The sequence below is a fragment of the Thalia democratica genome, chromosome 7, assembly GCF_965202585.1.
Source record: "Thalia democratica chromosome 7, ktThaDemo2.hap1.1, whole genome shotgun sequence".
NCBI lineage: Eukaryota > Metazoa > Chordata > Thaliacea > Salpida > Salpidae > Thalia > Thalia democratica.
Window position 1 is genome coordinate 35,525,072 of NC_139171.1, and position 24,108 is coordinate 35,549,179.

Consider the following 24,108-nt stretch of genomic DNA (forward strand, 5'->3'; position numbering starts at 1 on the left):
TAAAAATATTTAATAAATCAAGCTTTATATTATTTAAGTCTTATACTAAGCTGAGAGAAGAAAACATAATATATCACAACTTAATAATATTTTTAGCAATTTTATAATGAGTAACAAATACGCTGTAAGTAGTCATGGCAACAATAAGCCAACTCAGTCAGCTGAAAACGTTGTCACACAACCACAAGTCGTTGTCGTGCAGTTGAGACCGGACCAAACAAAAACCCCCATCGAACTTCAGTGCAACAAATGCAACAAACTGGTAACCACCAGCGTAACCATGGTTTCGGGAAGCTACGCCGACATGTGTTGCTGCCTTATCTGCTGTTTGGGGGGAGTAGCCTGCTGTTTGTGCCTCTTACCCTACTGCAATGATTACTTCATGGATGCCGAGCACCGTTGCCCGGAGTGTAAAAATATTTTCGGTGTTTGCAAAGCGAAATAGTCATTTTCTAAAACTACATTTTCGTTTTAATTAAAAAAATATGCATTTTTTTAAGTTTGTTACTATAATGATTTGTGATATTAATTCTAATTGGCTGTTTGTTATACTTAAACATAAATAAGAAATAAATATTAACTTTCAAATTTTTGTTTATATTGTTTAAAAACATTTATTTGTATTGTATGAAAATAAAAATTTACACTTTTTTAATAGTTCAAACAAAAAGGTTGTAAAAAAAGATATTCAACCCAAACTTTAAGCTTATTTCTAAATTAAAGCTAGTTTTCAAACGAAAACTTAAGTATCACATACAAAACGAAAACAAGTGTTTAATAGTGGCTTAATTTTAAAAGTTTTAGATTTACCTTCATAAAAAACTTGTTTAACTCTTTTAGAAAATGCTGTAAACTCAAACGTCTATTTCCCGAGTCAAAATATATTTTGATACAGGTTTGTTCGAAAAGAGTAGTAAAAATATTAATGGAAAAATTTTGTAAAGAGGCTAATCTAGAACTAGCCTGTAACGGAAGCTAGATTAGCAAGAGCTTACTTATAGTTGAAAAAAAAAATTCACAAGCCTTAATTAATACCTAAACAGTATGATTTATTGCTTACTCAGTCTATTATTTTTCTAGTCGCATACTGTTTGCAATGTAGTAACTATTTAACAGAAAATAACTATCTACTCAGTTTCTCACAAACCAATGGCTCAAAAGTTTTAGAAAAGAGGGATAGAAGAGAAGTAGTAATTGTTTACATCAAATGATAGCAAAATGTATTAAAACAAAAACAAATGTATACTATTTGTTGTCAAATATTGTTTGCTTAACACATATTCTAAGCAAAGCCTTTTATTTTAACGTTGTTATATAATTTTATTTATACATATAAGATTGTATTAAGCAAATCAACGACAAAGACAAGAACTTTAATATAGTTAAGAAAACACATGAAATAAATACTATTATAAAAAAGAGATTTGAAATAAAACGGTAACAGGTTGTAAAAATTTGTTGAGTAACTTTTTTTGTTATTTAAGTAACAAGGCGTATCTACAATATCAATTTATATATATATATAATCATAAAGTTTAAATAATTTCATAAACTTTTACAGAATTATTCGGTGTAAACCCAGATTTAACTTCGAATTAAAAAGTTTTGATGTTTAAGTAATAGCGCTTAAAATCTAAAAACTAACTATGCAACATGTAGACTAAAAGTTAACAAGCTTTAAATATGTTACAAGTTAAAGCTTTAAATAAAACATCGTGTTTAATATAAAATACTACTAGTTATTCTAAAGCAAACCCTAACTTTTTAATAATGATATAAAAGTAGTTTTACAAACTATACTAACTCATTTTATCGGACCATTTTAACGAAGGTATTTTAAAACTTTTACTTTTATAATTCAACATAAAACTATTTGTATAAACCTAGCAACATATACGAACTCCGGGTATTTTATAAAATTCTTAACAAGCTTAAATTAGTTTAAGTAGGTTAGGTTTGATAGGCTACCAAGCTTTGTCTTACAATTTACTCCTTACTTAACTATAAATTACAAATAACTTTGGTAGATATAGTATGCTTTGAATTCACATTTTAAAGTGCCTATAATGCGTAATCAACAGGATGCTGACTATATAAAGTTAAATTTTAAACATTCATAATTAATATTTAATTCAGTTCCTTAAAAGTATCGATTGTGCTAAAGTGTTACTCCGTGCTTAAGTGTCATTCCGTGCTAAAATTTCACTCTGTGCTAAAGTGTCACTCTATGCTTCAGTGACGCCATGTTAAAGTGACACTCTATGCTAAAGTGTCACTCTGTGTTTAAGTGTCATTCCGTGCTAAAATGTCATCTCGTGCTAAAGAATCACTCTGTGCTTTAGTGTCTCTCCGTGCTATATGACGACCCGTGCTAAAGTGACACTGTGCTTTTCTGACACCTACCCAAAATTTTGTTCCTTTAACAACCAATAAAATGATTATACTTTTATTTTAATACGTAGTTGCATAAATTAAAAATAAATTAATTGCTTAAAATTAGGAGTCTTAGAGAACATTTGTAAGAAAAACAAATGAAAAAAACACCAGTAGACTAATTTGCTTCAAAAATTTACGGTTTGTTTAACTCTACTGGTTGGTACAATTACACTTTATGGTTTGTTCCTTTTTTTACTAAATTACTTATAATAAAATATTAAACTTCCTTAAGGTTTAAATTAGTCTGTTCCTATAGTTAGGTCAACACTATATTCACAGTATGTACTCTTTATTTATTATATATTTTACTAATACTGATTATTACTATTATGTACTATTATTATTACTATTACATATTTTTATTAGTTTTTTACTATTTTTTAAATATTTTTCTATTAATTTTTCAGGAAAAATTGTTATGTTTATTCTTGAATCATTTTCGCAGGATAGGTTTAGTTTGATAGTTTGTTCACAACATAACAGTATTTTTCTTTTAAAATATCAAACATAACTGTTTTACTTCCTAGGTGCACTAAACTCTTTGAGCTACTTTCGAATCTTAATTTTTATAGAGTTTGTGAATATAATTTTATTTACTACAGATTTTTGCATTCAAACCAAGAAACACTGGTTTCTGCGCGCCGGCCATGTATATTTACAATATATATATACAAAGTTGATCGAAACAACTTTATCAGGGAAATTATATGCTTGAAGATAAAGCTGATACATTCTCCACTTTTTTTTTCTTTTTATAAGAGGAACGCATGCTCCAGTGTCTCTCCCCACGCTACGCCCCTGGTACCGATTGCAGATTTTTATACAGCATAATCTAATATGTTAGCTTACTATAAATGTTAATCTCAAAACTTAAATAAAATAAAGTACATTAGTTTTTACACTACTAGTATCTTTATTAGCTTAACCTACTTATCTGATTAACTTTTTAAATAGCTTACTAAAAACTTACATATTAAGTCATGAGTTGGTAACTTTACCATTCAGCTGGTAAGACTTACTAGATAAAGCCTTTAGCGGGCTGGACTTTTAAAAAAAGTCTAAACGGGCCGTATTACTTTGAAAAGTTGTACTATAGAAAGAAAAAAACGAAATGGTTGTTCAATAAGCACTAATGTGTACTAAAATAAAAATAAGATCAAACTTTAAACTTTTGTAATTTGAAAGTTTTTCTTGTTAAAAAATACGTAAAAAACCATAAAGTTCTAATGGAGGGCCGGAGGGCGAAAAATTTAATCTGTTGAACTGTAATGCTTTAAGTTTCGGATCGAAAGATTTTTAAAAACAACGAGGCAGATTTGTTTAAAAACTCTTTCGCGGGCCGGATCTTTTACAAAGTTCTTCGTGGGTAGAAAAAAAATAAATAGTGACCATAAATTTAAACAGCAGGTCAATGAAGTAACTATTTACTTTTAATAACATTTTAATAAAATAAATTATATTTGTAAACATTTGTAATTTTTTTTTTGCACAAGTTGTTTTCAAGCTAAAAAATATTTTACCAAGAATACAGTATAAACTAAAATATTAAAATAGTTTAATATATTAATCAATTGATGAACAAGAGAACTTTGTAAAAATAAGGCTAATCTTTAAGATGATTTAAAACGTCAACTTAAATAAACAGTTTACAATTGCGACTAGTTTTAAGAGTTCTATAAACATTTATTCTAAATATAAATTTAAGCATTTAAGCTGTAACTAAAAGTTATACTTGTTTTTATAAACTTTAAAAAACAAACATAAGTTATTCAGCTTTCAACAGACAAAAATTCAGCTAGTTAAATAAACTAAACTTTTCAATGATTTGTTGTTGAAAAATTATAGCGTTTAATTAAAACGTTCGTATGTTTTTCTTTAATGTAATTCAACTTTGGAATATTTCATAACTTGTAAACATCACATCAAAGCTTTAAGTAAAAAACAAACAAAAACAGCAATCGTTTACTTGAGAAACGGAACATGAAATTTGTTTTGAATATAGTAGGATGTTTAACTTCAAGTGGAAAAATTTAAAAAAATAAAAAATAAACATTGCATCTAATTTGTGCAAATAAACGTCAGCTTGCCAGACGAGTGTTTGCTTTTAACATGTATAAATTGTGAGTTCAATTGATATTATTTTCATTTTTCTAAAAACGGTAATGCTTGATACTGAAAGACGAAAAATAGTTTCAGATTACTTAAAATAATAAAAACCTACGCTATGTTTTTCAAATATCGTGTAGTTTAAAAATATTCTTTGTACTAGTAAAAACATAATAATTATAAATCTCAAGTGTAAACAAATAAAAAGTAATGTTTTTATTGTAGCGAAAAATAATTAAAGATGTTTTCAATAAACAAATAATTTTTTTGTATTAAAGGCCTAAGAAAATGGAACATGTTTTTTAAGTAACAGTAGATTACATTTGGTATTTATAAAACTTACTTTTTTTTTTTTTTTTTTATTTCCAGATGTATACATTTTGATGATCTCAACAAAAACAAAATTAAAAGCTTTGCAACTAAAAGCATTTTTTATTTCATTTGACCTTTTGCTATTTAAACTAACCAACTGATGTTTGTGCAACCAGTTTTTCTAACAGGTGTACTTGTGTAGTAAAAAATGAATGACGATCCAGCAAATCCTCCGAGTTACAAGGAAGCGCTGCTTGTTAACCAACACCCTCCTGCAAGCAACAGATCAGAAGTCGTTCTGACCCAGCCTATCAAATACGTAGTAGTCCAGGCAACCCCCGAACAAACAAGAAAACCGTGCCAGACCTTCTGCAAGGGTTGCAACGCTGTTGTCACGACGAGGGTTTCCGTGGAAACGGGTGGTTACGCGATGCTGTGTTCAGGTGTCATATGTTTGTTGGGAGGGGGATTGTGCTGCTTATGCCTGATTCCCTGCTGTTTGGATTCCTTCCAAAACGCAGTTCATTTTTGCCCGACTTGTGATAAGCATTTAGGAACTTGTAAGCCCTGATCAATGTTGTAGAGTTTTTCGTGTTTTTGGATTATATAGTGTTCTTTTAATATTTATAACCTCGTAGTAAATTTTTATAGTTTTTTTTTTGTTTTCTTGATATCATAACTATTATCTATCTTTTTATTTTGAAAGTAGAATGTTTATAACTTAATGATGAAAAATGTACACATTTGCTGTATTGCTTTAAAAGTTGATAATAGTTAACATGACAAAATCAAAATTGATTTATTAAAACAGCTATTTTTGTTTTTAAGTTCAAATGATTTTCTAATCAAAAATTAAACGTTTTATAAAAAAAAATATTACAAAAATAAATGTTAGGCTAATTTAATAAAAAAATTAATTAATTATTTTACTTTTATTTTTGATAACTTTATGATAATTACTCTATTATAAAAAATTTCAAGCATTATGTAAAACCATTGTACTTTTGAAAAAAAATTAAAATTTTTTAATTTCTTTACACTAGACTTGTTAAAATAGTCAAATATTCTAATTAAAAAATAGTTAACAAAAACAGGTGTTTATTTTTAACAAAAAGCATTATAAAACCTAAAGGTTTACAATTTAACTAATTTTTTTAAAGTTGTGTTTTGGTATTACTTCGTACTATGTGTTTGCTTCTTTTTTATACGAACGAATTTACAAAGTTTGGTTGAAGTGAAAAATAAACTGCACGTAATTAACTAATTTCTTATTTTTGCTCAAAAATAATTTATGCTAAACGTTATAAACTCTACGCAAAATAGTATCTACTAAAACACTTTTGTTTACAAACATAGCCTAATAAACTTAAAAAAAAAGTGCTTTTTAACAAATAATATATTTATGCTTCTTTTTGCATTATTTCGTAACGAAAACCTCTGCTTCTGTTAAAACTAATTTTTTTGTTTATTAAACGATAAAAAAAGCGCTCAAAAATTTTGGTCTAAAGATCTGGTGTACAAAGGAACCTTTCGTTTATCAAGTCGTACACCACATGCTTATAAAGTTTCTTACGAGCTATTACACATAGTTTTTTTTATCATTTAAAAGTTAGAATTTTAAGTAATAAAACAATCGTTTAAACGAAATGAAAAAAGAAAGCAAATAAAACTAAACGAAAATAAACTGAATTTTGTGTTTAATAATGAACTATAAATCTTGTTTAGTAACATAAAAACTTAAAAATATATATTTTATATACTTTATATAAAAAGGAGATAAACAACACTATTAACAAACGTTTAAATACTTGAATTATAGGTTACAACCTCTTTAAAGAGGTAAAATATAAAATAGTTTATGAGGTTCTATTTTAATACAGCTTTTGTTAGTTTGTTGTTCGACTTTTTATTATGGTATTTGTTTAAAACGCTTACTATCCACATTGTTAAATGTTACAACTTTTGCACAATTGTTTGAAGATATGTTTTAAATTAAACATTTATAATAAATAATTTTCAAGTTTTGGTCAAAAAAATTTTAGCTAGTTACGGATTAAGAGTTAGGCTGCTAACTTACAACTTTTTTCTAAGTGTTAGCGAATGATTGGCAATTTTTAAATTTAAAAATATGTTCTCAGTTAATAAATTTAAATTTAAACATTTCAGTAGGTTTTTTTTAACAAGCTTTAGAATAATAATTTATTTGTAAAACTTGTTTTAAAATATACGTGTACACTGTGCAATTCACAAACAAAAATTATCTAAATAAAAAAACATGATTAACATTTCATAAATTTCTAAAAGGCTATTATATTAAATTTTTAAACCTTTTTATTATGTTTCTAATTTACAAGGGTTTTTTCAACACAGGTATGTAAACTAAATATTTCTACTTATTAGTATACTACAAAATTTTTAACAACAAACATTACTAAAAGGTGTTAAACAATGTTAAACTTGTTTTGGTTTCCTGAGTTTCATGTCATGTAGCTTAATAACGTGTTAACAACAAACAATTAAAATAGTTATACAGACGTTTGTTTAGAAAAAATCGTGTATAGATTGTGCTGATAAAATTTTTTAACGGTTTACACTAATAAGTAAATATTTAAAAAGTTACACTTATTCATACTTGTTTATTTAGTTTTTTTTTTATGAACTGCACACGTATGCTTTACATAAAAGTTTATATATAAGTTTTAACCCCATAGTTGTTATAAAAAACTAGGTATAATATTTCATTAAAACTATAACTAAATTATCAAAATAATGAAAAAAAGTAAATGTATATAAACGTTTTCAATCAAAGAATGTTGAGAATATGTTGTAGAAGGAATAATAAAAGTAAGAAAAACAGTTTATAATTTTCACATAAAAAGCCGTAAGGTTTCAATTTTTTGTTTTAAACGACAACAAAGTAACAAACTTATAAAATGAACGTGTAAATTTAAAGCCGAACACTTTACTTTTGTACTCGAAACAACCACCTGCTAGTAACATATCATAAGTTGTTATATTCCATCCTACTTTGTTGTTTTTTTTTATAACGCAATACGGATTCTGATAAGCATTTAGTAACTTGTAAATACTTTTTATTTTTTAAAAATCATAGTAGTTTTTAAGTGCTTTTAAAAAAATATAAAATGTGTTTTTTTTTAATGTTTGTTTCAGCTAAGAATAAAAATGATGTTTTTCATACAAGTTTGATATTTCTTACCTCATAACACTTGCTTGATAAAGTGTACTTGGGAGAACTGTAAAATTCCTTTAAGTTTTGTTATTTAGTCTAGTAGATACTTGTTTGATTTAGAACTAAGCTTTTGATATAAAAGACTTATAAAGAGTTTTAGTCAATATAAATTTTTTTTTTGTAGCTTGTAGTTACTTTCTTTGCAACGCTTATAAAAAACCAAAATCGTTTTATTGCAACCTCTATGCTATTCCATAGTTGTTAGGACATAAGACTAATAACATACTTTCAGCACTTAAAACTTGTTTCATGAAACTTTATACTACAAAGATCAAAAAAGACTTTTCGATAATGTTTATATGTTCATAGAAACAACGTTTATGCAAAACAAATAAAAATAAAACATGACAACAACTATTAAAATATTTTGTAGAACTATAATTTGTGTAATTTTTTTTGTTTTGGGTGTGTATATGTAAACTAATTAAGTTAAAAAAAGTAGTCTTTTGTTTATAGTATTTTATGTGCATTCAACAAAATACTGTAAATGTTCTTATTTCTTTAATTAAATCTATTGACTAAACCAGTTAAACCCTTTTAAATAATTTTAGTAGGTTTCATGTCATCAAAAACAAAAACAAAAGATTTAATTATGTTGCAACAATAAATTTTAATAAATTTCATTATTCTTAAAAAATAAAATTTCTTACTTTTACGTTTAAACAGTAATATTTATAAGAGAAAATACTTCCTTCTAATTATTGTTTTATTTTTAATTTAGCTATTTTGTACTAGAGTTTTACTATTGACACTGTACAGTTTGACCGAAATGTTTTCAGCTTTTTGAATTTATTTCAAAATATTATGTGATTAAATGAGTATTAAGATGTTTTTTACACATCATAGAAGGGACAAACAGAAGTAGGCTTTCATTATTGGTTAAAATGTTTATTTAAAACAGATAAAACTCAAATAAAAACCCTATTATTTGATTACCTTTAATAAAACTAGTTTATAAGATGTTTCTATCATTTTAGTCGTAACTTTGTACATCTTGAGTAACAAAAATAACTTTTTAATGTTCTACTTATAAAAGCCAGTTTTAAAAAAGGATGTTTTGCATTGAAAAATAAAACTTTGTTGTTCTATATTTATTAAATTTAATGACATATTATTTTAGTAAAGATTTGAGGTTATCTTTTTTTTTAAGACTATCTTCTTATAAATTTATTTCCTTGATGTCCATGCTTAAAACCTAATAACCATATAAGTAGCCATAAATTAATGAACTGCTTATTCATAAAAATCTTTTTTTTTTAATTTAATAAATACAAACACAATTTTTGAAACTTGAAAAAAAAAAAACAGTTTAAAATACAGCTACAACTTAAACTCTATCTTAAATGATTTTTATACACTGCTTAATTTTTCGTGTTTTATTTCATTTGCTATTATTTTACCTACTTAAAAACTAGTTTTATTATACTAATATTTCAAATTAGTATTTAGTTTATTTAACTCACAACAGATCAATAATTTCAATTAAATTTAATTAGTAATAATAAAAATACACAACTTCAATATTAACTTTTCAGTTAACAATAACGACAAAACATCATTTAAAAGATACATGTATAAACTACTTAATAAGAAGTACAGTCAATTTATTGTTGTTTAAACCTTAAATTGAAAAAACTTTTTAAGTTTGCAGTATCAAAGGATGAACTTTGTAGTTAGTTATTGAACAACACATTTGTGATCAATGCTCCATCCGTTTGGTCCGCATTCGATTATTCCATCAGATGGGACCCTATTTGCGTAATCATTGCAGGAAAAAGACACTTTTTGACCCTCTGCGTAATAACTGACTCTATCTTTATTGTAATATCCATGAGCTAAATCTCGTGGCCTTTGACAAACTAAAAAGAAAATCACTGTCACAGTTAGTTTTACTGTTTCTATTTTATTTACTTGGAAAATTAGATACAAAAGAAAAATTAATGATATTAAATTAGTTTTTTGTTTATATTTATCTATTGTTCTTAAGCCTTATATTTAAATTTATGAACATTTAAAACTAAAATAACGCAGAATACTTCTGAGATGTATAAAAAATTAACAAAACATTTAAAACTTTTTCTTACCGGTAGTTATGATTTTTTTGAATTCATTTACTTAAAGTTTTATTTTGTTAATATATGAAGAACTAGCTTTGTTTATTTTTTTTTTCAAGTAAATTTAATTTTAAACTTTTTTCTCTACTAATTTTAAGGATAAAGTTTAAAAGACTTAGGTGATTAAATTACGTTTATTATAAATTTTTGTTACCTTAAGTTTTATAATACTTTACATCAAACTTAAACATAACCGTTCATTTATCAGCCAAGAAAAGAGTAAAGTAAACTTTATAAACAATACATTTGTCTAGCTATACATTTAATTTGTATCAACTAAAGTTTATTAATTCTATTTTTTGTTTTAAATATAAAAACTTTTTAAGTCTCAAACTTTAAAGTATACATAAAAAAAAAAGAAAACTAACACAATGCTTTATTATACTTGTCTTTGGTTTTATACAAATATGGTTACAGTTGTTCTACTAAAGTATTTTTTAAACATAATAGGTTGCTGTCTAGTGAATAAATATCTCTTATCATTACCTTAATTAAACTAAACATACGTTTTTCGAGAAATTGGTTTGTAATAAAGACTACTTTTTCGTAATCATTAACACTAGACTTGCACTTCAAAAGATAAAGTGAGAACAATTTGTACAATTGGTACATCAATTTGTATTTACTCATAAGTAATAAAAACTTTGAAAATTTGAAGATATCTCGAAAAAATTTCTAAGTTTTACTACAATATAAACAGTTTAGATAGACTATACATTAAAAGGTCATTAGAATTATTTTGAAAAAAAATAAGAACCCATTATGCAAGTTTAAAAAGATATTAAACAAAATATAATTAATCAGTGTAATCAGTATTTTTAGTTGGGGATGGAAGTATAGGTAATGAGATTGTATTATAACTACAACATACGAAAATATTAGTCATATATATAATATTAACAGCCAATTTTGATATGCTAAAAAACAGTACATTTAAGATTTTACCTTACAGAACCTTGCTGTTATTTGTAGAAAAGTTATGGTTAGGGTCACAAGTTCTTATATAAAGGTAGTTTATAACCGCTGACAAGGGTTTTAATCATACGGCAAAAGAAGAGAAAAATTAAAAATAGAAAACCTTGGAAAAATACCACAGTAGGTTAAACTAAAAAATATATGTTGTTCGCGTTCATTTAAGTAAAGAGTGTCTTTTCTTTAATACTTTACTTTAATAATTTTAACCCACACTTTTTGTACTAGCGAACATAAAACTGTACAAATTCATAACTAAAACCATGTTTGGCAATATGTAACGTTTGTATAAACATTATTATTAACTTTATAAGTTATTAACTTTATAAGTATGTGCTGCTATTCGAAGTAAAAACTTTACTGAGCTTTATTTACGTTTTATTATGTTTACTTTTAGTCTATACTTAGTTAAAATAAATTTCATAATTTTACTTGGAACACATTGGTGGGCAACATTCCATCCGTTCGGTCCACATTCGATTATTCCGTCAGGCGGGGTCCTAGTTGCGTGATCGTAGCAGGAAAAAGACACTTTTTGACCCTCTGCGTAATAATTGACTCTGTCTTCATTGTAGTACCCGATGCCTAAGTCGCGTGGTTTCCAACAAGCTAAAAACAGAATACAATCGTTACTGTAAGTTCATTGCGTGCACTTCATTTAATAAAAAGTATGATATAAAATTAAAAACAAATAAATCCTAATTAATTTTAAAATAGTTAATTTATTTTTGTTAAACCTTTCATATTATATATACAAGTTAACAATATGTTTTATTTCTCTATCAGTAAGAATTTTTTAGCAAAAAACAAAAGCTAATTTTATCTAAAAAGCTAACTTATAACCTATTAACAAACATTTATCATAACAGATAAACAGTTAGACTATTATTTTTCTACCATATGAAAAAATAGTAATGTATCAAAATAAACATTGGTAAAAAATTATTGCAAAAAATAATCTTGTTAAGTGTTTTTGTTGAAAGAATTGAAACAGCTTTTTTAATAGTTTTTTAAACAAACGTTTATTCTAAAACAACTATTTAAAATTACTATAATGCAACGAGCCATAGTTGGTTGATTTAAAAAAATAATCTTCTTGTTTCAAGCTTTGCTTGAACGTTATCATATGTTATAAAGCAATAATTTAAACTTAAACTAACCAATAGGAGCGCATGTAGACAGATTAGTGGTCGAGTATTCACCGTTCGACAAACATTGTGTCTTCAGCTGATCAGAGTTGATTGGAAAGTAGTTTTCATCGCACTCGTATTCAAATATCGTTCCTGCTGCTGGCCGGTCTGTTGTGTTGCCCTTGTGTCTACCGTTGATTATGCTTGGTGGAACATCACAAGCTGTTTTTATATTGACAAGATAAACAGCGCGAAGTTTTATTAAGAATTTCAAAAAGAATTAGTGCAAAATTTTGAACTGTTTATTTTAATTTATTTTTAACATTTTTGGTGAAACCATTATTGTTATTTTTTATTTAATGTTTACACTTATACTTTTATATGTATTTTTTAACAGCTGCTTATTTATGTTAACTATTATACATATTATTTTCCATACTAGGGAATATTCGTATCTTTTTACCTGTATCAAACTGCGTGGTTGCCAATGACACGGTTTTCGTCAGAGTAACTTCTCGCGCCACGCTGACGACAGCCGAAAAACCTTCGCGCGTCACGCTGCAATCGGAACGAAACACAACAAGCAGCTGATTGGTCCTCGTATCGAGTTGCCGGGCAACGGTAACGCCGCTCACACGCTTCTTGGTTCCGTTCGACTGCACCGCGTACACGGTCAAAGTGTCGAGGTCTTTTTCCACGTCGAACTTTCTAATGTCGAGCGACAACGAGTACCCTGCGTGCGTCCTTATCAACCACTGGTGCTTCGACTTGTCGGGGTATTTCCCTTCGCCGAAGTTTGCGGAACTGAGCTTGACATTCAAGTTTCGAGGGTCGTCGCTGTGAATGTCGAGGATGGCCAGGAACTGGTTCGCTTGTTTTGATTCGGTCGCCGTGGCGTCGTAGTTGAAAGTGAAGTCGATTTCGGTTCCGCTTTTCAATGAAGATCTTGTTGAGGCGGTTTGCATTTCGTACAGCTTAAAGTCATCATCTGTTAATAAAAAAAATAATATGTATTATATTAAACCAAATTTTTACGTTTTACACAATAAGTTGGTAGAATTTCAAAAGACCTTCCGGTTGATACAACTTTGTTAGATATCGTTTAAGAAGTATAACAAAGTCTAATAAATTAATTTTTGTACGTTAGTTCAAGTTTCAAAAAACCTTAGTTTGGTAACAAATGAAAATAACAAGATTAATTTTTTCAAACTTAAACAACTCTATTTCACTTTTTTGTTATTTTCAAGCTTACTTTTTGTTTTATCATTAGAAAAAAAAGTATGTGTTTCGTCTTACCAGTCAAAGAATCAGTGCGAAGAGGGCTGCTTTTAGATTTGTTGTTGTTTAGGGACTGTCCCGTGGACTCAGAACTGAACTTTAATAGGTCGACCTGCTCAGGAAAGTACACCTGAAATCCGACATGCTTCGACAACTTCCCGCTGTTTTCCACAGAAACTCTGACAAGATCTCCTTTCGAGCTTTCCGTTGCATTCTAATTGCAATATTTAACTTTAGATTTTCTTTAAATATAATAAAAATAACATACATACACTTATTCACATTTATTTTTTTTAAATAAGGGTTAGGTTTTTGTTATTTTATTTTAAAAAATAATTGCTTTGATAGTTTAGTTTTACCAGATAATATTGTTATTAAAATATTTTAATAAAGTTAATTGGAATTATATTAAATTTTGTCAAAGTAAAAACTTTAGAGGAAAATTATAATAGTTTCTAATAAAGAATTATAACATATAGATTTAATAACTGTTCTAAAAAGGTATCATAAAATTTATACTTGATAATTTTCTTCGTTTGTACCATCAGCCAAGTCAGCAAGCTCTATACTGATCAGTTTATCTACTGGATGAAGTTCAGCCTTCTTGAAAAGTGTTAAAAGTATCATAAACTCGATAAAGTGCTTCATTTTACTGTTGTTTGTTTTTACAACTTTGATTTAGTTTCACTGTTTTGTAACGTCTTATATAGCCAGAAAAAGACAGTACTTGAAAATATTTTTAGATTGAAAATAATCGTTTTTATTTAAAAATAAGTATATAGGTCACAACTTTGTAGAATTAAACATAAATTGTTTAATAATAAATCACAAAACTTAAATGTTAAGTAGTAAATTTTACTTATCTGTCACCATAAAACTTATTTTTACTTGTTTGGAAATGCTAAAGTGAATAAAAGTTATTGAAATTATGTTATACAAGTATTTCGGTAAAAGGTTGTTTTTATTTATAATTTCAGGAACTAAACAAACTACTTTACTTTCACTTGCTAAATAATATTATAAATTATTATTATATTATAAAGTTTGATACAGGTAAACATATACGAATATTCCCTAGCATAGAAAATAATATGTATAATTGTAGTTTTATTTTAATTTTTACTTAATTCTTTTGCAAAAACTTCAAAATAAACTAGGTGTATTTTATAATCTAATTACACTTTTGCTTAAAAATAAGATTTTTTTCTGAAAAATATCCAAATACTCAGTTTCAAAAAATTTCAAATTAAAAAAAAAAACCGAATGTGTTGTATTTTATTGTTTGCTATTTATTGATTAAAGTCAACAACTTAACAAACTTTAACATTAAACCTAGTTAAGTTTATATGGTCATGAAAAAAAAAATGGTATAAATTATTTTATGTTGCTTTAAATAGTAATAATAATAATTAAAACTTTTTATATTAATTTTAAATTTTGAAATTAGTTTCAAGTTTAAAGTTATGTTTAAGTACGTTTTTAATTAAACCGTTTTGGAAATAAAACTTAATTTAGCATTTACATTATATAAAAAACCATAGTCGAAACTAATTCAATGCTCTCATTAATTTGTTTTTACATGTAACTAAAACAGTTCTTTTTAAGTATTTTAGTTTTTTCAAAATTTCTCAACATAAAACAAAATAATTGTACCGGTGAAGTTATATTAAATTTTTTCTTAGTTCATCCTTGTTTGTTGAAAAATTGACGATCTTATTTAGTGTAAGTTGAATAAAAACACTTACAATAGTAAGATTTTAAAATAAAGATTTTATTATATTAAGATAAATCTTTATTTAATTTGAGCTTTTTTATTTGTTTTAACAAGTTTATTCGCTGAAGTATTACATACAAAGTTTAAGCTTGCATCAAAGACATATAAGAACTTTTTCCTAATAGAATTAAATTTAAAACTAACCATTTTGAAAAAAATTCTGATATGTTTCAAACTTTTCGAGATTAGGTTTAAATTTCTTGTTTTTCTTTCTACTTCAGTTTTGAATACAAATTTCACTTGTCTCTTATTGATTTAGTAAAGCATGTTATATATATTTGAAGGATTAGTACAGTGGTTTTTACATGAGTATAAAGTCTTAAACTGTTTGTTTTCGTTGCCACTTTAAATTAATTTAATTCGGTTTATACATTCTAAAACTAAACAATAACTAGATGTTAAACTTTTAAATTGTTTAAATTTCGTTTTACTTTTTATTAACAAATAATAACAAGTAAAAAATTTTAAGTTTTGTATAATATCTCAACTACTGTGAATCTAACAAAATAGTTAAGCTTAAAGTTTCGTATAATATTTAATTATTGTTAATCTAAAAAAATAGCTGTACTTAGAGTAAGTTTTGTATAATATTATAATTATTGTGATTCCAAAAATAAAAATTTAAAGTTTTTTATAATATATACTTTTTGATCTATTATTAGTTAAAATATTAAATCCATTTTTTATAATATTCTAAATTTTAACTTTTAGGAGGTTATACAGTTCTTTAAAGGTCAACTTATAAAAAATAAATGCCTTATATTTAGTTTTCAAACGTTCCGCTTGTTTCTTAAAGCTTCTTATATTTCATTTAGATATAAGTTGCAAAAAACCTCTTACAAGTTTCAACAACAAAAATATAAATTTCAATAACAAAATTTATCGTTTAGTTAGTCTTCAAAAACAATTTTACTAAAAATGTTGTTAACATTTTACATACAGAATTTTAGCAAACATATTAATCATTTCACTTAAAAAAAGTTTATATACAAATATCCTTGATAGTAAGTTTTGGTAATGTTCAACTTCAACACATTCAATTTAACACTTTTAAACGTTTTATGATCATTTTTATAAATTTTTGGTTTCATTAGTCTCAAACCGACTTAGTATTGCTAATCATTGACATTTGCTTAATATTAATTAAGCACAATAAAAACGCCATATAAAACGAAAAACATTAATCCTTGGTGTTTCGTTCGTGTAAGTATTCCACAAATAACGGAACCACTAACACTTATACATTAGAGAAAAAGTGGCAACATTTCAAAAAAAATTTTTAGTTAAGCAATCAATAATGTAATATTTTTGCCATGTAAAAAACTAATAATTTTCTTAATAAAAATATAAGATGTAGAAACGAATTAAATACGCAACAACATGAAGAAGCTGTGATTACAACGGCATTATTTCCTATCTTTCATTTAGTACTAATCTGTCGTTGATATATTTTTTGACTTCCTTCTAATTGAAAACTGTGTTTCAAACTCATAAATATTACTCAAAAATTTAAAGAAATTTTTCTACGAAATATTAAAAAACAAATATGAGGATTCATAAATTAAACAGTTTTGACTTAAAGCTTTTTTGAAACTGTTTTAATATATGCTCTGTTTTTTTTTTTTACACCACCAAATTCTTTAAAGCAACAAACCTAAAATATGATGTCAAGTGTTTTTTGTTTTTATCTTGAAAATATCTGATTTTAAAGTCTTAAGATAACTGGTGTCAAAATATATGTATATTTCAAAGACTTGCAGTAGATTAAAATTGGTTTTAGTTGAAAAAAATACATTTTATGTAGGTAAGGTGACATTTCATTAAGCTTTCTAAAACAAAGACTTGATTAAAAGTTAATAGCATTTAATGTTTTGTTCTTATTACCCTATTTATTCTTTATACAAACAGCGTTTTTCTACTTACTGAACTATACAATAAGTATAAAACTTCATGACAATTTCAAAACAGTTTAAAGTTTTGTTTATGATGCAGTTTGGAACAATTCATTGTTTAATTTAAAATGAAAAGCTTAAGAGTGTACTATTTTTGCAAACGATTTTTAAATAAAACGGAGAGAGTATTTAGGTTATTATAAACGTATTATTTCAAACTAAAGTGTTTGTTTTTTATTAAAAAAAACTTGACGTCTATTTTTTTAAACACTATACAAAAAAGGACTTAATGAATTTATTCAGATTAACTAGAAACTATTAAACATTTATATGATAAATGCTAAATAAGTTGTTTACAAAACGGACAAAACCTTGGTTTTAACCAATGATAAAACTTATAAGTCAGATTGTAATTTTTACGAATTATTACTGTAAAATTTATGATTGATTGTTTTTATATACTTCAGTGAATAATGCATTTAGTCATTCACGTTCATAAATAAAATCAAAAAAATAAATTATGTTTTTAACTTAAGGAATTAAACATAAAACACTACTTTTTTATTTTAAACTTATTCTATAACTTCATTTCAGAAACATTCTTACTAAACTAATTTGTAAACAAATATTTATTCAGTTTCCAACATTTTAATTGTAGTTTATGCTTTATATTAAACATGAAAGCTTTGTTTAAAAACTGTTTAGCCATAACAAATACATAACATTTACTTATTTATTTATTTTATATAAGTTCCTATCCCATTAGTACTTTAAATACATAATCTAAATTGAAGACTGTATTTACACTTTATAAAATAAACTTATATAGTATTATAAAATAAAATAATATGTTACTACTAGATAGTAAAAATTTCTGTTGCTATGTGTTTACATAGTCTAATTATTTTTTATTATTATTAGGCGTCTACACGAACAGAACAAATTACGAATATTTACAGTAAAAAATATTTAAACAAAATGGTACCGGAAAATTATAACAGTATTAATAGTTACTCATGAAACTTCAAACAAATTGCTACTTTGCAAAAAACTAATATTTAGTTTCAAACCAATTAAGAATATTATGTTTGCAAACTTTTTTTTATAAATATACAGTTATACTTTTAATCAATTTTTTTTTTCACTAAAGTTTTTGTTGTTTTAAGAAATTTCAAATCTTAATTCAAACATAAACGTGATAGTTTAAAATATGTTAAAATTTTTTTAAAGCAATTAAAACTTGTTCAGTATAGGTAAAACAAAATAATATTTTTATGCTTCGTTTAAAAAAAAAATTACAAGGTATTATAGATCAAAAAAAAATTCATTAATAAAATTTAAATCAAAAAACAATGTCTATGATAAAGAATTAAACAGTGAGGTAAGGTACATCTTTTAACATTTAGTTTTCGTCTTCATAAATTCTTTTCACTTCTCTTCAAGGTTTCATTAGATACAGGTTTATTTTCAGATGAAGCTTTAGTAAAAATAATTAAGTTTAACTTCTTTGATTACAAAAACAGTGGTTATGTTTGTATTAAGAGTTATAATATTTTATGAGAAAAAAAAAATTAAGTAACTTTAACTAAATTAGTTAATATGTTTTTAAACTAACTTTCAGGCAAAGTAGACTTCAGTTTTTCAAAAAACTCAATCATATCGCTAATTTCAAGATAGTTTGCAGCCTAAAGTAATATATTCTAAAAAGCACAACTAAAAACAACGTTTACTATAAGATTAATATATTTATAATAATTTTAGTTTTATAGATTTGCTTAACATTAGTAAGCTTACTTCTTAAAATCTAAAACATGTGTTCGGTCAAAAATATTAAAAGTATACACAAATAAGTGTACCATAAGTAGCTTTTTTAGAGAAAGCTATTTTAATTTTTTTGTTTTAAATCACCACCTAATACTCTCTCTAAATTGATTTTTTAAGAAACCTAATCAAAAAAATAAACAAGGTAAATATTACTTACAAAAATAAAGGAAAGGTGATAAACAAAAGCATTCATTTAAACTTTTAGTCACATTTTGGCTTTTTTAACTAGTTCTTAGGTACGATAATCACGTTTATAAGAAAAAAAAACATAAATCTAAAATTATGTAGAATTGTTCAGTTTTTCAAAATCATTTTCTTTCAAAGTAAAAAGTTTGTTTACTTCAGTTATTAAATGTCGTTCATTCGAAAACCATTGACGTATATTTTTATTTGACAAATTCAGGTTACAAATATATTTATAAAAAAATTTCAATAAGTTAGAAAAAACGCCGAACAAAAAGTGTTTATTATGCATTTAACTTCTTTAAACTTTTACTACAGATTTTAAAATATGAAAAAAAATTCAGCAAGTTAAAAAACTATACAACTTAAATACTAATTTAATATAAAAATATAAATAATTCATACGTGTAACATTGATTCAATTGTTTCAGAATCGTAAGAAGTACTTCTCGTCTCAATGCTGTACGACTTACACCAGAAGTTTACCTAAAATCACAATGTAAAAAAAAACTTTCGATATAAACATCTCGATTGAAAATGTCATTAGTTTAAATAGATTTCTACAGTAAGTTATTTTATTTGAGAGTTTAAATACATAGTAAATACAAATTTTAATGTCAATCACTAGTTTCATTTGACATTAAAACTTGTTTTCATTTTACAAATACATAAGCAAGAATTCTGATTAAATTTCAAGAAAAACTCACCATGTCGATTGTTTCTGCCTTCAGATCGACAACAATAATCTCCTTCGAGCTGTCTTTCCACCTTTCAGTTTCTTCTCTTCTTAATTTGTCGGAAAACATTCTGACGTAAGCGTTTATTTTCGCAGTGCTTCCGTCAACAGTTTTCACAGTCAACAAATCCGTGTTCATTTTCGTTAAAATATGTTTAGGCATTAGTACAAACTTAAAGCTATCAATTTTTTAACTAGAAAAAAAAAAAGAAGATTGCTTGTGTTTTTTAATATATCAAAATTTTACTTTTGACTTGTAGTTCTATTCAGCACAAGCCTTTATATAGTTTTATATCTGCGTAATTTAAGCTTATGAAAAAAAAAAACTTATTAGCCTGTTCAAGTCTAACCTAATTAACATTTTCTGTTTTAAACTTAATTTCACAATATTCTGTTGCTTTGCAAACATAATTTAATATCTTATGTTATAAAGTTTATAAAATATAAATTTATAAAATATAAAGTTTATAAAAAGTATGTTATACTATACATTTAACTAGTAGTTAAGTAACGATAGATATATGTAATTAATCTTAACTAATTATAATAGTACTGTGGTTTATAAAAAAAATGCGTTGCAATCATGTATAGATTTATTACGCTTAAAATGTTCATACAAAACAATTTATCTTCTAACCGAAATGTTTTAAAGATACGTAAAACTAATTAAGCTACCAACTTTTACAAACATACAACGCAACAGTATTATCTATAAGAAAAACGACTATTTTTATGGTTATCTAAACCTAATGATAATAACTTTGAAATTGAGAAAGATTTAATAATTTGTACAGCTTCACATTTATGTTGTTCATATATTCATTTAGAGCAAACCGGAATGATATAAACCTAAACAAAATAAGTTTTGTACAAATAAAAGTTTAACATAATAGTTCATTGAAACGTCTGTTGATAACTAGTATAAGTATCATAGAAAAATTTGAATGTACTTAGTTTTTAAATAACATAACTTAAGGAGATTTTTTTTTGAAATTACTCAAAGCGTAATCCATTTTTACTATTATAATTGATGTAATTGAGATTAAATCTTTTATAACGTTTGCGTATTTCTCGTATAGATACTTCAGACTTTTAAATCTAAAAACAAAACTTTTTAAGTATTATAATCAAATGTTTAGACTAAAAAACTTCTTTAAACGAAAGTGAATACTTTAAAACTTTTCTTCCTGTTTAATTTTATAAAATCATATTTAAACTAATAAAAAAGCAACTGAAATAAAGTTGTAATGTTTAAAACATACCTTTTTTAGTTATAGTTAAAACTTGTAGTTGTAACTTTGAAAAACTATCTCATGATGGTATTTTAAGCAAAAATTCCAAGCTTTAAAAATTAACAAAACTAAATAAACTCTTTTTACTAAGGAATTAGTACAAAGAAATGTAAAACTTTAGCGTAGTAAAATATGTATTCAAGTTAAAGATTTAACACTTCTATATGTTGATTTTAGATTTCGCACTTATTGCGTCCTATTAAATAATAAAGCAGTGTTATTGTTTTTTTAATATATAACTATATAACGTACAGCTGAAAAATGTCTTAAAAGTTCATTTATATTCACTTAGTACTTTGTATAAAAAAATCTTACCGAGAAAAATAAAAAAATTCTAAGTAAAAAAAACATCAATAATAATTTGCATAGCTTTTATTTACTGCTTATTTCTTAACTTTAGATTTAATAATATTTTTAAGCACTCAATTTTGTCTTAACTTAAAAAAAAAAGGCTGTTTTTAAAGTATAGATAAACAAGCTCAATCTAAAAAACATTTAAAAATTGAGAACAGATTACAAAAAAAGATGTTTCTGAGCAACGAAATGTAGATTAAAAAAAAGTCTTGTTTGGTTTTGAAATGTTTTTCTGTTTAACAAGATATTTTTGGTCTTACATGACACGTTCAGTAACTGGAATTTAAGATATAAACATTCAGAACATTTTAAACTTTAAAACTTCGTTCTTAGTTTGAAAAATCGTATTTTAAAAGCGTACAAACGTAATTAATCATTTAAACAGAAAAAAAGTATTTTTTTATTTTTTTGTTAAGTATCATTCTAAATATAAAAACTTAAAACATACTTTTTATGTAAATGAAACAAACTTGAAAAAAAATATTGGAGTTTTTATAAATAAGCTTAAGCTTTTTGTTTATAAAACTAAAGCGTAATTTTTATTATAAATAAATAATACTTAGTAATAGTTTTATTTATTGTATTCAACTTAGCGGCTGAAAAGTAAGTAAGAAAATACAAACAAAAACATTATAAAAACATTGATTCATAGCTAAAAATTTCAAAAGCACCGTTTTTTTGTAAAATAACTTAAAAATAAAGAATAAAAAGAATGTAAAAAGTTTAAACTAAAACAAATTATAAAAACAAATTTTTGTATACTTTTTGAACTACCCACACATTTTTTTATTCAAACTTAAGTAACAACCTTGAATAAATTCTATATTAGAAATATCATTTAAGTTGTTTAACAAGTATATCTAAAACAAACTATAGTAGTTTTCTACATGACAACTTTTGTAAATTAAATTTGTGTTTACAATATTGTTGCGGTAGCTTTAACTGATTTACTATTGATTTTGTGTATTGATATTGTTTATTGAACGACAAAAAAGCGCTCGAAAAGTTTGGTACAAGGACCAAAACTATAGTGTACAAAAAAACTGTTTGCTTATCTAGTCATGGATATAATTTAATGTCTTGTCCAGGACATAAAGCCAATATAAATGGTGATTTTTGACTAAACATTTTTTTTCGAACTCTTAGTTGTTGCTTAAAATGTTTTGCTTATAAGAAAGTTCAATCTCACTTTAGTGGTTTTTTATGCTGTACTAGTTAAATTATACTGTTAATTAGTTTGACTAATGAAAGTAGAAGGTTTAAAAAAACAAATATTTAAATAGGTCTAATCAACTAAAACAACTACCTTTTTTAAATTGTTTGTAATGTGAAATTTACTTGTTTCATTTCTAGCAGTTGTGTTTTTAAATATTTTTTTAATTTTAAACTTAAGCTTATAAATAAAAGGCAAACTTAGGTGTTAAGTGGCAAAAAATGATGAAAATCTTTACAAATTCTACTTTTATAATCAGTTTTACCTTTTCATACTAAAAATAAAAATAAAAGTTAATTTTTGTAAGTCGGCACACTTAAATAACTTATTGTATATTTATAGTTTTTTCAAAAAATAAACAAGTAAAGTTAACAACTAAAGGTTATTTTTGTAAAGTTTTAGTTCTACAGATACAATCTGAAAATGTTTTATCGAAGGTGCTATAAACTTTTAACAAGCAAAAAGCACTGTTGATTGTTATAATTAATACTAAAACACGATTTTTAAATTTTATCATTTATTTTGCTTTTTTTGTCTCTTACAAAGTTCAAACTTTAGTTAATAATAATTTAAATCTAACTTAATTTACTTTGCTGTTCATTCTATCGTATGTTTATTAGTTAGTTGTAAGTCAGCTAATACTTTATTAAATAAAAAAAATGTTTTGTTTTTAGACTGTTGTAAAAGTATGAAAATTAAGTTTAAGTAAAGTTGTCGTTATTTAAAACCAAGTTTGGTATAGTTTTAATTTGAGCTTACATTTGAATTTACTTAATACCATATAAAGATTTAAGTCTAAACAGTTATGATGTTTAGCAATTATTTTTCAACGATTTTATTTTTGTATTAGACATAATTGAAATAAGCAAATAAACTTTAAATCATTTCTCCTTAAATGCCTTTTGATTTGTGTTTCAAACTAAACTCACGGTTCTAAGATTGCTGGAATAGTAAAAATTTGTTTATGTAAAACATTCAAATGAAGCAGGTGAAAACAACAACTACTTGTTCCAAACTCATGTAGGTATTAAAAAATTTTAATACTTATGTGCAGTTTCATTATCAGTATTTTTACAGTGTATAAATAAACCTGTGTATATTATTTTGTTTAAGTACTAAGACCGTATACTCACAACTTTCTTACAATGGTTTTGCCATGTGTTCAACAAACAAAGTTTTAAGTAGTTTAGGGTCACATTTTAAAACTTTTTACAAAAATTAAACAAAAACTTTTCAAATTCT

At 25.1% G+C, this 24,108-nt stretch overlaps 1 protein-coding gene across 1 annotated transcript; it reads left to right on the forward strand.

The window, feature by feature from the left end:
* Positions 1 to 5,062: 5,062 nt before the first annotated feature.
* LOC145841311 (lipopolysaccharide-induced tumor necrosis factor-alpha factor homolog) lies at positions 5,063 to 5,425 on the forward strand. The gene has a single exon (XM_082948673.1). The coding sequence runs from the start codon at positions 5,063 to 5,065 to the stop codon at positions 5,423 to 5,425; it is 363 nt and encodes a 120-aa protein (XP_082804799.1).
* Positions 5,426 to 24,108: the final 18,683 nt, after the last annotated feature.